Source organism: Panthera tigris, chromosome E2 (assembly GCF_018350195.1).
Source record: "Panthera tigris isolate Pti1 chromosome E2, P.tigris_Pti1_mat1.1, whole genome shotgun sequence".
NCBI lineage: Eukaryota > Metazoa > Chordata > Mammalia > Carnivora > Felidae > Panthera > Panthera tigris.
In genome coordinates, this window is record NC_056674.1 from 11,704,123 (window position 1) to 11,719,188 (window position 15,066).

Sequence of the window (15,066 nt, forward strand, 5' to 3'; positions counted from 1 at the left end):
TCTCTCTCTCTCTCGCTTCTCTCTCTCTCTCTCTCTCCCCGTCTCCGTCCCTTGTGGGATTCTCTCTATCCTCTCTCTCTGCCCCTTGCTCACTTGCACCCTTTTGCTCTCAAATAATAATAATAATAATAATAATAATAAATAATAATAATAAATAAATAAATAAATAAAACTTTAAAACAAAATAAAGATGCGTGTAGCAAACCCAAATGTGGAATCTTATTTTTCCCTCTCTTTAACACAAAAGGTAGCATAATCCCCTACAAATGGTTCTGTGCCTTTTTTTTTTTGGTTTATTAATCTATCTTGGCGATGGTTTCACATTAGTACAGTAAGGGAGGGCTTCATTTAAAATTGTTTCTGTGTTAACTAACTGCACGTCTTTATATTTATCGGCACACACATTCACACACATAGACTTGCCATGGCTGCGAAGGATTCCAATGTGTAGATGTTCACAGGATTATTTCACCAGTGCCATGCTGATGAACGCTGCATTCTGATTCTTTACGCAAGGCTGCAAGGGATAACCTTGCACATCCCTCTTTTTGCCCCCAGGCTGGCATATATCTACATGATCAGTGCCTGGAATGGCCAGGCCGATGAGTCACGATGGATGGTCATAATCGTTAACGCCGTAAGGCCAGCGGTTCATCTCTGCGGAGCACATACCGTGCTGGAGGCCCTTGGCGTGTATAAATTAACTCGTTTCCGCCTCCCAACAACCGCAGGTGGGTTAGTATTATTATTATCCCGTTTTGTGGAGAAGGAAACTGAGGCACAGAGGGACTGAATAAGCAGCCCAAGGCTGCACAGCTAGTAAATGGCAGAACGGGGATTCATTCAAACTTGGCCACTCCGATTATTAAGACCTCCCTTGTGGACCGGGAGATCGCGTCGGCCCTTCCACGGCAATGATAATTTCGATTAATACTGCCAACTGCCAGGAAGGAGGCCTTTCTTTGAATGTCCTTTTGAATCTGGGGCCAGGCGATTAACTATGATCCGCTCCAACAACAGCAACAGCAATAATAATAACGACCGTCAACTAGGCTAACTACACGCACGCGAATCCCGGGGGCGGGGGACCGCGACACCCCACCCCGGGCCCCACCTCGATGGCGGGCAGCGTCTTGCTCGCCTCCGTGCTGCTCTCCCCGAGGATGCTGCCGGCCGAGCGGCCCTCGCACTCGTAGCGGAAGCGCATGCCGCGCTGTTTGGGCTGCTCCGTGATGACCAGGTGCGGCCGCGGCCCGGGGCCCGGGGCCGGGGGCAGGATCCGGCCCAGGGGACAGCCCCAGGGCGGCGGCGTGGCCGGGGGCGGGGGCGCCGCGGGGCCCAGGGTGACGGTGCTCAGGGAGGCGGCCCCGCGAGACACCAGGCGCGGCAGTCCCTCGCCCGGGCCCGGCTGCGCCCCCTCCAGGCCAAAGCCATTCTCCTTGATGTACTCGTCGATGATCTCTGCGGGAGAAGCAAAAACTGGGGGTGACGCTGATTATAAAAGGAATGGCTCGGTGACCCTCCCTCCCCACCCCCGCCCCGAGACCTGTGCCGCCCCGCCTTCCCTAAGCCACTCCTTTCTTCACAAACATATTTCTTGGGGCGCCTGGGTGGCTCAGTCGGTTGAGTGTCCGACTGGGGCTCAGGTCATGATCTCGCGGTTCACGAGTTCGAGGGACTGGGCTCTGTGCTGACAGCTCAGAGCCCGGAGCCTGCTTTAGATTCTGTGCCTCCCGCTCTCTCTGCCCCTCCCCTGCTCACACTCTGTCTCTCTCTCTCTCTCAAAAACAAATGAAACATTAAGAATAAAATAAAATAGAATAGAATAGAATAGAATAGAATAGAATAGAATAGAATAGAATAGAATAAAATAAAATAAAATAAAATAAAATAAAATAAAATAAAATAAAAACATATTTCTTGTGGGCTGAGGGCGGGGGGGTGGGGCTTGGCCCCAAACACAAAAAAAGTCCCTACCCCTCCTTCTTGCAAACAGCTCCCCAGTTCTTGAAGCCAGAAACCTGGGGACCTGCCTGGTCTCTCCTCCTGCACGCTCACATCCACTCCCCTCCCTAATAGCACCTGAATTCAAGTCTCCATCACCTCTCACCTGGATAAAGGTAGGGCCAGGTAACAGGTGTCCCTGCGTCCAGCTCACCCCGTTTAACAACAGCAAGAATAACAGCTGTTCTGCCTCAGAGAGCAGCCCCATCATCCAAATGCTCAAGCTGGAAGGATGCACCTCTTTGTGGGTTGCTCACGATCCCCCAGCTGTGTCCCGTCCTTGAACTTCTGCCTCTTGCCTCAAACACGTATTTACGCCTCTCCCCACACCCCTGCCTCCATCCTGGTCCGCCCTCACGGTCTCCCCTCGAACCACTGCTCCCGTTCGCCGCCAGCTCACCTCCTCAGCCTGTCCCCCACGCACAGCCAGAGGTATCTCATGTCAGATCTTGTCCCCCCTCCCGTGGCGCCCATCTCCCTTATAGTTGAAGTCAATGTCTTCCCCATATAGCCCCCCCCAACTCTATTCATCTCAGAAAACAAAAAACAAAAAACAAAAACAAAAACAAAACCCCACACCCCGGACCCCTCCGGATCCCTGCCACAGAGCCTTGCATAGACGGGTCCCTGTGGTCCTGGGTCTCCCACCACCTCCCTGTCACCTAGCTCTTTTCTCTTGCTCCCAGCAAAACTGGCCCTCTCTGGCGGGGGGGGGGGGGGGTTGTGCTTGCTCCCCATCTGCCTGTTCCATCCAGCCCACACTGGTTTCTCATCCTTCTGGTCACAAATGTCATGCCTTCAGAAAGGCCACTCTGATGTGTGTCTTCCCAGGCCATCTGTTTTTCTTTGTGTTATTTCCTTCACAGCCCTTAGCCCAATCTGACATTATCTTGCTCATTTATTCCTTTTCCTACTGTCTCCTCCACTAGAGTGTCAGCTCCAGGAGGGTGGGGACCTTGTTTGGTTTGTGGGTGAATCCCCGGGGCCTAGAACAGTGCCTGGCACATGACGGGTGCTTGAAACAACTCACCGAAAGAATTAACAACGGTCACGGTGATGGTGACACGAAAGGCAGCTGGCGTGCGGAGTCATTTCTAATGACTCCTAATACCAAGGTACTGCTAATACCTTGGGAACGTGACCGTTAAAATCCCCTGGCAGTCCGAGAAGTCACGCTGTGACCCTCCCCCTGCCCAACAGCAAGGGAGGCCAAGATCCCCCACTGTGAGAACTTGGGACTCCTCAGCCTCCCCCCAGACCTGCCCTGTGATACTCACCCAATTCATCTGTGGAAGGAAGAGAAAGAGAAAGAGAAAGGTGAGGTCCAGAAAGTGCTCAAGACTTTCATCTTTTAAGACAGATTCCCCAACCCCCTCCCCTCACGGAACCCCTCCCTTTCCCCCTTCCTCCATCCTGGGAAACTGGGCTCCGACTCCCTGGGGTACCAAACCCCAGCCCCTGTCTTATCCTCTTGGCTACCCCACCCCCCCGCTCAGCTCCCAATATTGGAGCCCCAGGGTCAGGGTACCCTCAAGTGCCTTCTAAAAACCGGGAATTATAAAGCATCATCGGGAAGGAAGCCGAAGATCTTATCACTGGGAAAAAATTCAACATCCAAGATTCTAAATTGAATGTGGGGGGGGGGGGGTCCCTCCCTAAAGCCCACCACAGAACCCCAAGGCTCTATACTAGCTAGTATCTGAAGATCCAAGGAAGTCGGTCCTTCACCTCCAGGCACCCACCTGCCCTGCACCCCAGCCCAGTCCCTCGGCAAGGCCCACCCACCATCCCAGATTCACCCCCTGAGTGGGGAGAAACATCAATGCTGGGGAAGCCCTTTATCACCTCCTCAGGGAGGCTCTGTCCTGAACGGGGCCATGGAGAATTGAAACACGCCTCCCATCATTCCATAGACAGGATGAGGGGAAGGCCGGAGTGAGCAAGCCTGGGCTCAACACTGTGAGGGAGGGCAGTGGTCTGCTGCTGGTCGTAGGCTTATCGATGCCAGCCTGCCTCGCTGCCAGACCTTTCCTCCTCCTCCTCCTCCTCCACTCTTGGGGAGTGGCTCCTGCCAGCCACTGCCACCTGGCAGTTTGCTCCTCGGAAAGCAGTTTACCTGCTCCCCTTATCTCATGTGATCTTTGAAGTCAGCAAGGGCCCCCCCCCCCCCCCGGCCACGTGGTAGCTGGGGACACTGAGGCTAGGAGAGAAGAAGGGACGGGCTGTAGATCACTGGCAGGGCCAACCTCCAACTTGGAACAACTTTCTTAAGCATCTATGCTGGACGGCCTGGGAACCCCAAGATGAGTTTGACTTTGGGGCCCTCAAGGAGCTCCCAGGGTGCAGGGGGAAACTGAGGCCCAGGAGGCAGTGGCCTGAGCTTTGGACCGCCTCAGCTCAAATCTTGGCTCTGCAACTTGCTAACTGTAGGGACTTGAGCCCATTACTTAACCCCTTTGGGCCTTGGTGTCTTCACCTATAAAATGGACACAATAATAATGCCTCGCTGGGCTGCTGTGAAAATCAAATGAGCTAATACGTGGGAAGCACTCAGAACTGTCACAGTTGTAGGCAAGACATAAATGCTGGCTGCTCTTGGATAAAGTGTTGGGAGACATTATTTTATGGACTTAGGTAACCCGCTCTCCCTTTCTAGGCTTCGGTCCATCTGTCTATATATAAAATGAAAGGGTTGGAAGATGTGCTTTCACAACATGGGGTGTAGAGTCACCCAGACGTTGGTTTGAATCCTATCTGTCACCCACTGACTGTGCAGCCTTGGGAAAGTCTCTCAACCTCTCTGAGTCTTTCTCTGAAACATGAGGTCTGAGCTCCTATCTCAGGTGTTAACATGAGGATTCAGAATCACACAGGTCAATTGCTCAGCACGGTGTCTGAGCACTGTGTCATAAGGCTTAGCTAATAGTATTATTATCTAAAATCCTCTTTCAGCCAGGAAACGCTGGGACCTTCTCCTTATTAAAGGCCCAATTCAAATAACCCCCTACCCCACCTCAACCTCCCACAGAGACCTGCCAAACCATTCAGGGACGGCCACGATGGGCCCCAGGTCTTTCCTGCCTCAGGGCCTTAGCACAACCTGCTCTCTGCCAGAATGCTCTTCCTCCGTTTCTTTGCGTGGCCTCCTCCTCCTCCTCCTTCAGGTCCCTGCTCAAATGTCGCTTACTAGATGGGTCTTCCCTGACCACTTTATCTAAGAAAGCCCCCTGGTCCCTTGCTCCAGTCTGTGACAGTTACATACCTTTGTTTTATCATTTTCATGACACCGATTAGGATTTGACGTGACTTTGCATTAAGAGACTCACATCTATCTCCTCCTGCAGACTGTGAGCACCTCGGAGTAGGGAACATGTCTGCCCCATCGCACTGTATACCCAGGACCCAGTACGTGTCTAGCCCGTCAGAATGAGGGAAATTTTCCCTCCCACTCAGTCCTGGCATTTAGGGCTCTCATTCTTACCCTGCTGTTAGATATCACTGGCCCCGAGACCTCTTCAGAGCCTTTATCACATTTTATAATCCTGCATTTACTTTATTGCCTACATGTCTGCCTCCACATCTAGGGAGGGAACCTAGGAGGGCAGAATCAGGGCTGTCTCAGTCACTACTGAGTCCCCAGCACTGCCCGGCACAGGGCCAGCCACAGAACAGGCACTCGGTAAATATTTATCGAAGAGATGACATCACCAATTACTCTCAATTGAAACCAAAGATCTAGGTCTTGCGCCAGAAAAACCTCAGCCTGGTTCCTGCCCGGAACCAGTGCTCGGGCAGTACCTGTCCCCAATGCCATGCCCCACCTTTCACCGTTGTCCAAACTCTCAGCCCTGTTAGAGAACCCGCTGAGCCTCCTCCACAGCCAGGCCAGCGCTTTGCAGGTCCCAAGGATCTACCTCCAGACAGAGGCCCAGCCCCAGCCCACTAGGGCCACTGAGTTTTCACGCTGACAGGATTCAATCCCTGCCCTCGAAATCCCAGAAGATTTCTAGGAGAGAAGATGTTGTCATTTAGCTATGATTCTGCGTTGTCTTGGGCAGCAATGAATTTTGGATGGCACTGGCTGAGGGGCCGTACAGATTAGTGGTTCTCAGCTTCTTTTTGGGAACTTGCTAGAAATGCAAACTCTCAGGGCCGCTCCTAGACCTACTGAATCAGAAACTCTAGAGGTAGGGCACCACAATCTGTTTTAACAAGCTCCCTGAATGACTCTGATGAACACGAAGGTTTAAGAACCATGGTTACAGGCTCTGTAACAACGACAGCAGCAGCAGCAACAACAGTAAAAGCCATTAACAATGAACACTTACGGGGACTTTACTGTGTGCCAGACACTGCTTTGCAGATCTGCCTGTATCAGCTCATTGAACCCTCTCAATCCCTGCCACCAGAACGGAGGCCCTGATATTATGTCCATCTTACAGATGAGGCAAACTGAGGCCCAGAGAGGGGAAGTGATTTGCAGGCACTCACACAGGGAGGAGGTGATGGGTGGCACCAGTGTGTAATTATTACCCTCTGCACTGTCACGGTAAATCTCTAAAGAGGACTCCTCTTAGAGGGTGAATAGGTGGTTAGTTTTACCTGTCCAGCTCCTAATCACCCGGGAGGTAGGGGCATCTGGGGCCCCCATCTCAACCGGCGGGGATGAATACAGGTGGTCAGAGGAAAGCTGAGGTGGACCTGGGCGAAACCCCAGACAAGAGGCGTGCCCAGTGCCGCCTCCACAGGACGCCCCCCTCCCCCGTCCTGAGGGCGCAGGTGGGCCGGAACTGTGGAGGGCTGCTCACCCGTGGTCCTGGAAACGGCGAGCGAGAGCGAGGAGAGGTCAGCGGACCCTGCAGGGAGGGAGGCATGTCTCAGGAGGTAACGCGGCGGCTGCGGGGGGACCGGAGAATCTCCCAGGCCCCACCCCGTTCCTCTCGTGGCCCCGCCCCTTTGGATCACGCCCCTTCTGCCTTATTGCGTGCAGGGTCTGGCCTTCCTTCTCCAACTTCTGGACCCGTTCCCCAGTGTCTGTCATTCTCACCACCCTCCATCACATTCAGGCCGGCTCCTTCTCTTTCTCAAGGGCCTGGAGGAGCCCTTAACCTCAGTTAGGAAAGCCCCCACTCCGTCCTTGCTCTCAGGATCAACCCTCCCCCTTCACTTTTTCAGTGAAGTCCCTAGTCCCCTTCTCCCTCTCAGACCCTGCCACTTCTCTCCAGAGGCAGGCCCCACCCCCCTTTCTTCTCCGAGGCAGGCCCCGCCCCTCTTTTTTCGGAACAGGCCCACCCCCTTTTCCCTGGCAGAGTCAGGCCCCGCCCCCTTACTCTGAGTACGACGCCGCTTCCTTCTTAGCGTTAAGCTCCGCCCCCTCTTTGCTCTCAGAGTCAGGCTCCGCCCCCTTCGGTGAGCGAGGACCCTCATTTTCGCCCTCGGTGAATCTGTCCACGCCCCCACTCCGCAGGAGCAGCTCCCGCCCCGCCTTCTCCGAGTCGGGCCCCGCCTCCTCCTCTGCCTCAGGGTCAGGCCCCGCCCCCTTCTCACTCTGTAGTGGGACGCCTCCCTCTTACCTTGGGCTGGACCCCGTCACTATCCTCTGTCTCCTTCCTTCCCTCTAATACAGTGTCCCCGGAACCCTCAACCTCGCCCCCCCAAACGTTTTAGAGTCCCGTAGGAACCCCCAGACTACTCCAGGACCCTCCAGAACCCCTGCATCTCCAGTCCCGCCCCAGACTCCTCTCCTGAACCCCGGTCCCGCTTACCCAAGGCCCCCAGCTCCGGCGCAGCGGACGGTCTGGCGACGCGGCGACTCGGCATGGCCCGACCAGTGGGGACGGACGGCCCGGAGGCCGGCCCAGATCAAAACACACACGCGGGCAGGCCGGGCGGCCAGAAGGCACGGTCCGGAGGACGATCGCGGGTCGGGCGAGCGGCGCAGGGGCTGGGGCCACAGGCCGGGCTGGACGCGCGGCGCCCGGGGCTGCGGGGGGCGCCGGGCCGGGCCGGGCGGGCGGCGGGCGGGGGCGGGGCGGCGGAATTCCCCGGCGCCGCCGGCCTGCGCGCCCATTGGCCTGCACCCCATCGTGACGTCACGCTAGGGGAACGGGAAAACCCCCACGCGTCACGTGGTCGCGGGGGCGGGGCCGGCCGGGAAGAGGAGGCTGGGCGCACAGGAGGGGCTGGGCGAGCGCCGCTGCCCAGTGCTCAGGGGGGAGACAACTGAGGCTTGTTTAGGGCCACTCACGTCCTACCCCGGGAGCAAGTTGGGAAACTGAGGCCCGCCCCCCAGGTCTGCAAGCGGGAGCTGAAACTGCTGTTTCTCTGTAAGGGAAGCTTCGGGATCGGGAGGTTGCCAGGGCTCCAGCTGCCATTGGGAATAATGATCTTTACGAAAACCTCCGCAGCCTCTCTATGCCTCAGTTTCTTCAAGGGTAAACTGGGACTGAAGGTACTTAAACGTTTAAAGCTAGAATGCCAGTTTTAGGATTTGTCTGTCTTGTTCCTTGCTCTAACCCTAGCGCCTAGAACATCCCTTGGAACACAGTGGGTGTCCATTAAATGTTTAGTGCATGGATGGATGTTTTATTCTTCCCCCATTACCCCTTCAAGTTTCCCAATGGCCCAGAACACTTTTACCTCCAGGGCTCAGCAACTCATTGTGGGCACGGTGACCGCCGAGCCCCCAGTGTACATGTTAAGCTGACCCCTGAGCAAAGGGCTTACCTGGGGCCTTATATCTCACAGCTTGCACCAGCCTCAGAGGCATGTGATCAAATTACCATTATTGCAGAGCAGGAGCCTGAGGCTCAAAGAGGGGCAGCTATTTGGTTAGGTCACATTCCTAGGCCTTCCCTGTTTGTCCCTGAGAATGACCGGTTGACCATTAGGTCCTAATTTGCCAGGGTTTAGCATCCTGTGCCCACTCGTGTCAAATTGTCACTCCTTCTCTCCGTGACCCATGCGGACTCATTGATTCATTTGACATACATTTACTGAGCACCTGCTGTGTGCCAGGGCCTGCACCGGGCACCGGGTCACAGCACTCACCATGCCAGGCCCGGTGCCTCCTCGTGGAGAGCAGAATAGGGTACAGCAGCAGTCTCAAAGTGTGGCCCTCGGGCCTTCAGGTGATGCAGATAGCTGAAGCCCAAGTGTTGCCCTGGAGCAAAATATCAAGCAAACCTTTTCCACAAAAAAGCAGCCAAAGACAGCACAGAAACAATGAGCACGGCCATGTCCCAATAAAACATTATTTTATGGGCGTTGAAACTTGGGCTTTGTAGAACTTTCATGTGAAACGAAATATTTTTGAGATTTTTTTCTTCCAACCACTCAAAAATGTAAAAATCACGCAAAACTGGAAAAAGCTGGTTTTCGCCTGGAGGCTGTAGCCTGCATTTGACAAGAGCATTGCAAGAGAGGTTATGATTCGAGGGTCCAGAATCAGGCTGTTGGGGTTCAAATCGTAGGTCTCCCACTTACCAGCTGTGTGGCCTCAGGCAACTGACTTCGTCTCTCAGCCTTGATTTCCCCATCTGTAAAATGGGTCTTATAATAGGATGGTTGTCAGGATTAATAAGATACTAAAAATAGTTGACACTATAGCTCTATATGTGCTAGGCACTGTCCCAACAGCTGAGGACAGAGCGAGAAAGATGACAAATAAAACCCCTGTCACCATGGAACTGAAACCGAAGGTGGGGGAGGACAGATGGAAAAATAGATAAGCAGGGCACCTGGGGGGGCTCAGTCAGTTCAGCAGCTGACTCTTGATTTTGGCTCAGGTTATGATCCCAAGGGCCTGGGATCGAGCCCTGTGTCAGGCAGAGCCTGCTTAAGATTCTTATTCTCTCTCGGGGTGCCTGGGTGGCTCAGTCGGTTGAGCGTCCGACTTCGGCTCAGGTCATGATCTTGCGCTCTGTGAGTTCGAGCCCCGCGTCGGGCTGTGCTGACAGCTTGGAGCCTGCTTCAGATTCTGTGTCTCCCTCTCTCTGCCCCTCCCCCGCTCATGCTCTGTCTCTCTCTCTGTCAAAAATAAACATTAAAAAAAATTTTTTTTAAAAAGATTCTCATTCTCGGGGCGCCTGGGTGGCTCAGTTGGTTAAGCGTCCGACTTTGGCTCAAGTCACAATCTCGCGGTCCGCGGGTTCGAGCCCCGCGTCGGGCTCTGGGCTGATGGCTCAGAGCCTGGAGCCTGCTTCCGATTCTGTGTTTCCCTCTCTCTCTGCCCCTCCCCCGTTCATGCTGTGTCTCTCTCTGTCTGAAAAATAAATAAACGTTAAAAAAAAAATTAAAAAAAAAAGATTCTCATTCTCTCTCTCTCTCCTCTCCCTCTGCCCCTCTCCCCTGTTCATGCTCTCGCTCTCTAAAATAAAAAATAAAAATAAAGCAGATAAGCAAACGTGTATCTGGTGGCGAGGCAGCATTACAGAGTAAAGCAGGATGTATAGATTGAGTTTGGAGGGTGCTGTTTGGGTTAGGAAGTTCAGGGAAGGTCTGAGATGACGTCTGAACAGAGTTGAAACGGTGAAGGCTCTTTGTGGCTACCTAGAGAAGTGTTCGAGACGCAGGAAACAGCAAGCGCAAAGACCCTGAGGTGGGCACGTGCATGACATGTTCAAGGAACAAGGAGGCTGGGGTGACCGCTAGAGTAGAGGAAGCAAGGGTTAAATGTGGCCTGTAAGGCGATGGGGATGAGCAACATTAAATTTAACAGATGAAGCGAACCGCATACAAACCTTAGGCTATAGAGTTTGGCTCCTGATAAGGAACATCTAATAGCGGCTCCTAGAATAGGACCAGGAGCCCAGTCGGTCCCCCCCACCCCCCCCGACCGTCCCTTGCAAACGTCTGGCCTCGTAAGTGTTTAATTGGGTGGATAACCAAAAGCACAGGTCAGAAATCCCCAGCATTCGGGGCTTCTGCTGGGCTCTGAGCACCCTGAGGGCAGGCTTGGGGCTATCTTGGTCTCTGCTGTGTAAGCAGAACCCCCACCCCATCCCCGCTCAGTGCAAGGTGCAGGGGAGGTGCTCGGGGAAAAATCTGTGGACTGACTGCATGTCAGTCTCTCCGCCAGTGTGTTAACGCAGGCCCCGCCAAGGTCCACACTCCTGGATGTGTACCTGTCTGTGAGAGACTGTACAAACATGTGCTCAGCCAACATTCCCAGAGGACAGAGCAGGGACTGAGACAGCTCTGGCTCTGTGCTCACAAGGCTCAGTCCAGTGGAGAATAACCTGTCCCTAGACGGGGATGACTCATAGTGGGCAGGGCTGAGGTGAGAGAGCAGGGAGCTGGGGGTCCCGGATCAGGTAGTCAGGGAGGACTTCCTGGAGGAAGAGATACTGGAACTGCAATGTGGGGGGACGCCTAGGGTAAGATAATGAGTTGTGTGCCTCAGGGCACGTCCCAGGGAAGGGAAGAGCAGGGTCTAGAGCCAGAAGATAAGAGATCGTGGCAAGTTAAAGCAAGGGTGAGGAGGGGCGCCTGGCTGGCTCTGTCAGTGGCTGGAGCGTGCAGCTCTTGATCTCGGGGTTGTGAGTTCAAGCACGTTGGGCATAGAGATTACTTGAAAATGTTAAAAAAAAAAAAAAGCGAGACGAGGCTGTGGGGGTGAAGTCCCTCCCATCCCCTCAAGGTCTCGTTTATTAGGGGCCTGGACTCTTCTCCCAAGCATACTAGGAACCACAGTAGGTTCTGAACAGGGGACAGGCAGGGTCAAGTCTGTGCCTTAGAAAACCCTCTGGCTGCTGAGTGGAGAGTGGACGGGAGGGGCAGGGACAGACGGGGAACAGCTTGGACCAGGCGGTCTCAGCGGAAGTGAAGAGGTGGGTCTCCCGAGTGTGGGGGGTACGGCTGGTGGGCCTGGCCAAAGGCTTGGGCGTGTGCCTGCGGGGGGCTAGTGAGTGCAGGGGGCCTGAGAGCCTCCTTGGTTCCTAGAATCGTGGGACAGAAGCCCCGCAGAGGAGTCCGGGCTTTCTCCCGGGGCACTGGCAACCCTGAGATGCTGTAGGGCAGGGAAGGGAGTGTTGTGGGTCCGTGGGGCTGCCTGAGGGGAGGAGGGGCCCACTGCCCACGTGTGTACGTGCGGGGCCCTGCGTGTGCCAACGTTTCCCAGGACCTCATGGATTCCCTGCCCGGCTCTGCAGGAGGTCGGCACTGGAGCCCTGTGTGGCCCTGGGCGTCCTCTCCCTGTGTTGATGCGGCCACCCCCCAAAACAGTAAATCTGGAAATGTGAGGTCCCAACAGTTCGGAGGGAAGGGACATCCAGAGACGTATAGGGTCCATGTCTATACAGTGGATCGACAGTCCCAGCCCAGACAGCTGGGAAGACGTGTTGGCTGGGTCCTGGGGGCAGATGTCGCCTCCACAGCTACAGAGCACGACAGCCAGGCACACCACCCTGAGTAAGGACTCACCCCCGTACCCCTACCGTGACCCTGGCGGGGAGAGCTCAGAGGCCCAGAGACGGGAGGCTGTGTGTCTAGGGTGCGGGGACTACTCAACAAGGAAGCCTGATGGGGAGTTGCCTCATGGGGTGGGCCTGTGCTGCTGCCCCGCCTGGCAGCACGAGGCCAGGAGAGCATCAGAGGAGGGGGCACAGCCAGATGCAGCCTCGTGGGCAAGAACGCAGGTGCAATAAGGTCACAGCAAACAGCTTCCCGTCTGTGAAATGGGGACAGTTACGGAAGCCCCTGGAGGGCTGCCGGGAGGGGGAGAAGGGGGAGAAAGGGCCTGGTCACGGGGGGTCACTGTCTCCCACTCTACTCCGTGCTGCACTCCGCAGGTCTCCCTTGCAGACCCAGGAGAGACACCCGCACCCCGGCGAAGCTGCCCTCCGAGGTGGCAGAGGAAGGCAGGCACGAGGGGGGATGGCTGAGTTTAAGTTAAACACCCATATGAATTTATTAAATCCAGACTGTGTTAAAGGGTGGCGGTCTGGAAGGAGGGGCGTGGCGGGGGGACAAGGGACAAGATGATGGATGGCCGCAGGCATCCCGCAGAGGGGCCCCAGCCGCCCCCCCGCCTGGGCACCCCCCTCGGCAGCGCCACGTCGGCTTCACCATGATTCCCAACGGTGCTGGGCTGGCAGGGCGAGATGGCTAGAAACACAGAGGGACACACGGACAGACGGCGCCTCCACAAACAACGTGCCCCGGCCTGCCCCGGCCCCCGCAACACACGCTGGGCTCTGGCCCACGGGGGCCTCCTGCCACCCTGGCCCCATCTGTCCAGGGAAAGGGCGACAAGGAGGGGAGGCGAGGGGGCCGGGGCCGCGGGGGTGGTGGTCACCAGGAGCCGGAGCGGAAGAGGAGGACCAGGGGCGGCTAATCCCTTTTCTTGTCCTCTGCTGGCTTTGGAGGGGCTTCCTGGGGCTCGGTGGCAGAGCTGGCCCCCTGGGTGGGCTTGGCGGGCGGGGGCGTGGAGGCCTCCTCCCTGGCGGCGGCGGCGGTGGCTGTGGCAGGGGCCGGGGCGGGTGGGGGTGGGAGGGCCCCTGCTGCTGTCGGGGCCTCGGCCACGGGGGCGGCTGCCGTCGGGGCCTCGCCACTCATGCCAAACTCGTTCACCCGCGTGGGGTCGACGCGGTAGATCCACCGTTGGTAGAGGTAGATGAAGAAGACCACATCTGGTGGGGGGGGGGGGGGCGCAGGGCGAGGGGGGCAGCGTGAGGGGGCGGCCGTGGCACCCCTCAGACCAGGGCCCTGCCTGTGCCCGGGTCTGGCGGCGGCCTCCCGCGCCGGCCCTCCCGCCCGCCCGCTGGACCTCACCGTCCCGCAGGCAGCCGATCCGATACATGACGGGCATCTTGATGACAAAGGCAAACAGGTCGTCAATGAAGGTGTTGAGGGCCTTGTAGGTGAGCATGCGCCAGGGCAGGTGGGCCACAGACTTGAGCTTGTAGTTGATGAAGAGCTGGGGTGTCATGGTGATGAAGCCTGCAGTGACGGGGAAAGGGACGCCCGTGAGCAGAGGAAGGGGCGTCCTGACCCCCGACCTCTCTGGCCGCCTTGCCGGTCTCGCCCTCCGCACTCCGCTCCAGCACCCACCCCCACCCCGCCGGCCCCTCACCACTCCTGCGCCCAGGCACATCTCACCACAGCTCCCTCGCCCCACCCCGGGCAGCTTGCAGGCCTCAGTTTACACATCATGCCCCGAGAGGTTTCCCCAAACCCCTTTACTTCGACCCCTTCGCGGCACCCGCTGTAACTCTCCCGCCTGCTTGTTGACTCTGAAGGGGCCCCTGAGGACAAGGACATACCGAAACATGCCGTGCGTGGCCTCCGGAAAGTCCTCGCTGACCCCCACGTTGGACCAGGCTCCCCTCACCCCCCCCTTCAAGGCTCCTCACGCGCCACCCCTGCCCACCCAGGGCTGTCCCTCTCTGGGGAGGAGTCTCTCCCGCACCGGGCCGTGAGCATCAGGAGGGCAGGGCCGGGCCTCCTGGACCACCGCTGGGCGCCAGCAGGGCCCGGCGTGGGGCCCGGGAGCGTCTGCGGCGGGTGCCCCGGGAGGCCGGCTCACCGAAGGTCAGCAGGAAGCCGTAGAGCATGCTGAGCACCCAGGAGTACCAGCCCTTGTGCTCCAGGTACAGGAGGCTATAGACCGCGTAGCAGCCCAGGAGCGGAAAGAGGATCCACGACAGGTACCGGAACGCCATCTGCGGGGCGCGGGGCAGGGCTGGCACCCGGCTCCCCACCCTCACCCACCCACACCCGGTCCGGCAGGCCGGGCCAGGGGAATTTCCAGGTGGCCCCGGGAACCGTGGACCCGCACAGGAAGTATACACGGCAGGCGCCGAACACCGGAGGGTGTGACGCGGGCCATAAAGAAGGGCCCCGCCAGTGGGCGGGCAGATGCCCTAGCCCCCCACCCACTGCCCGTCTCCTGGGCCCCCCAAGGGCATGTGGGTGCTTGGAGACCCTCCCCGGGGCCCACCGTGGAGGACACTCACATCATCATACACTTTGGTAGAGGACTCGATGTACGTGGACTTGTCTTTGAAGGTCGGGCGGGGGAAGAGTCCTGCCACCTTGTGCTCCCGGTCCAGCTGCAGACGG

General features: G+C 57.0%; 2 protein-coding genes across 6 annotated transcripts in view; both read right to left on the minus strand.

Annotated features, from left to right (window-relative positions):
- The window catches only part of RELB (RELB proto-oncogene, NF-kB subunit), a 27,993-nt gene extending 20,141 nt beyond the window's left edge, over positions 1-7,852 (minus strand). Inside the window, exons 1-4 of one of the 5 annotated variants that reach the window (XM_042968838.1) lie at positions 7,770-7,852; positions 6,813-6,860; positions 3,282-3,290; positions 1,115-1,461 (exon numbers count right to left, since the gene is read on the minus strand). In XM_042968838.1, the coding sequence (XP_042824772.1) occupies positions 1,115-1,461; positions 3,282-3,290; positions 6,813-6,860; positions 7,770-7,824 (459 nt within the window). In that variant the 5' untranslated portion in view covers positions 7,825-7,852. Of the gene's footprint in view, positions 1-1,114; positions 1,480-3,281; positions 3,291-6,812; positions 6,861-7,051; positions 7,204-7,769 lie in introns of those variants that run through there. The other 4 variants (XM_042968837.1, XM_042968841.1, XM_042968840.1 and 1 more) reach the window with 4 other exon arrangements.
- Positions 7,853-12,888: 5,036 nt separating this feature from the next.
- The window catches only part of CLPTM1 (CLPTM1 regulator of GABA type A receptor forward trafficking), a 31,641-nt gene continuing 29,463 nt past the window's right edge, over positions 12,889-15,066 (minus strand). The window contains exons 11-14 of the mRNA XM_042968862.1: positions 14,961-15,056; positions 14,531-14,666; positions 13,777-13,944; positions 12,889-13,634 (exon numbers count right to left, since the gene is read on the minus strand). Of these exons, the coding sequence (XP_042824796.1) occupies positions 13,336-13,634; positions 13,777-13,944; positions 14,531-14,666; positions 14,961-15,056 (699 nt within the window). The 3' untranslated portion in view covers positions 12,889-13,335. The remainder of the gene's footprint in view (positions 13,635-13,776; positions 13,945-14,530; positions 14,667-14,960; positions 15,057-15,066) is intronic.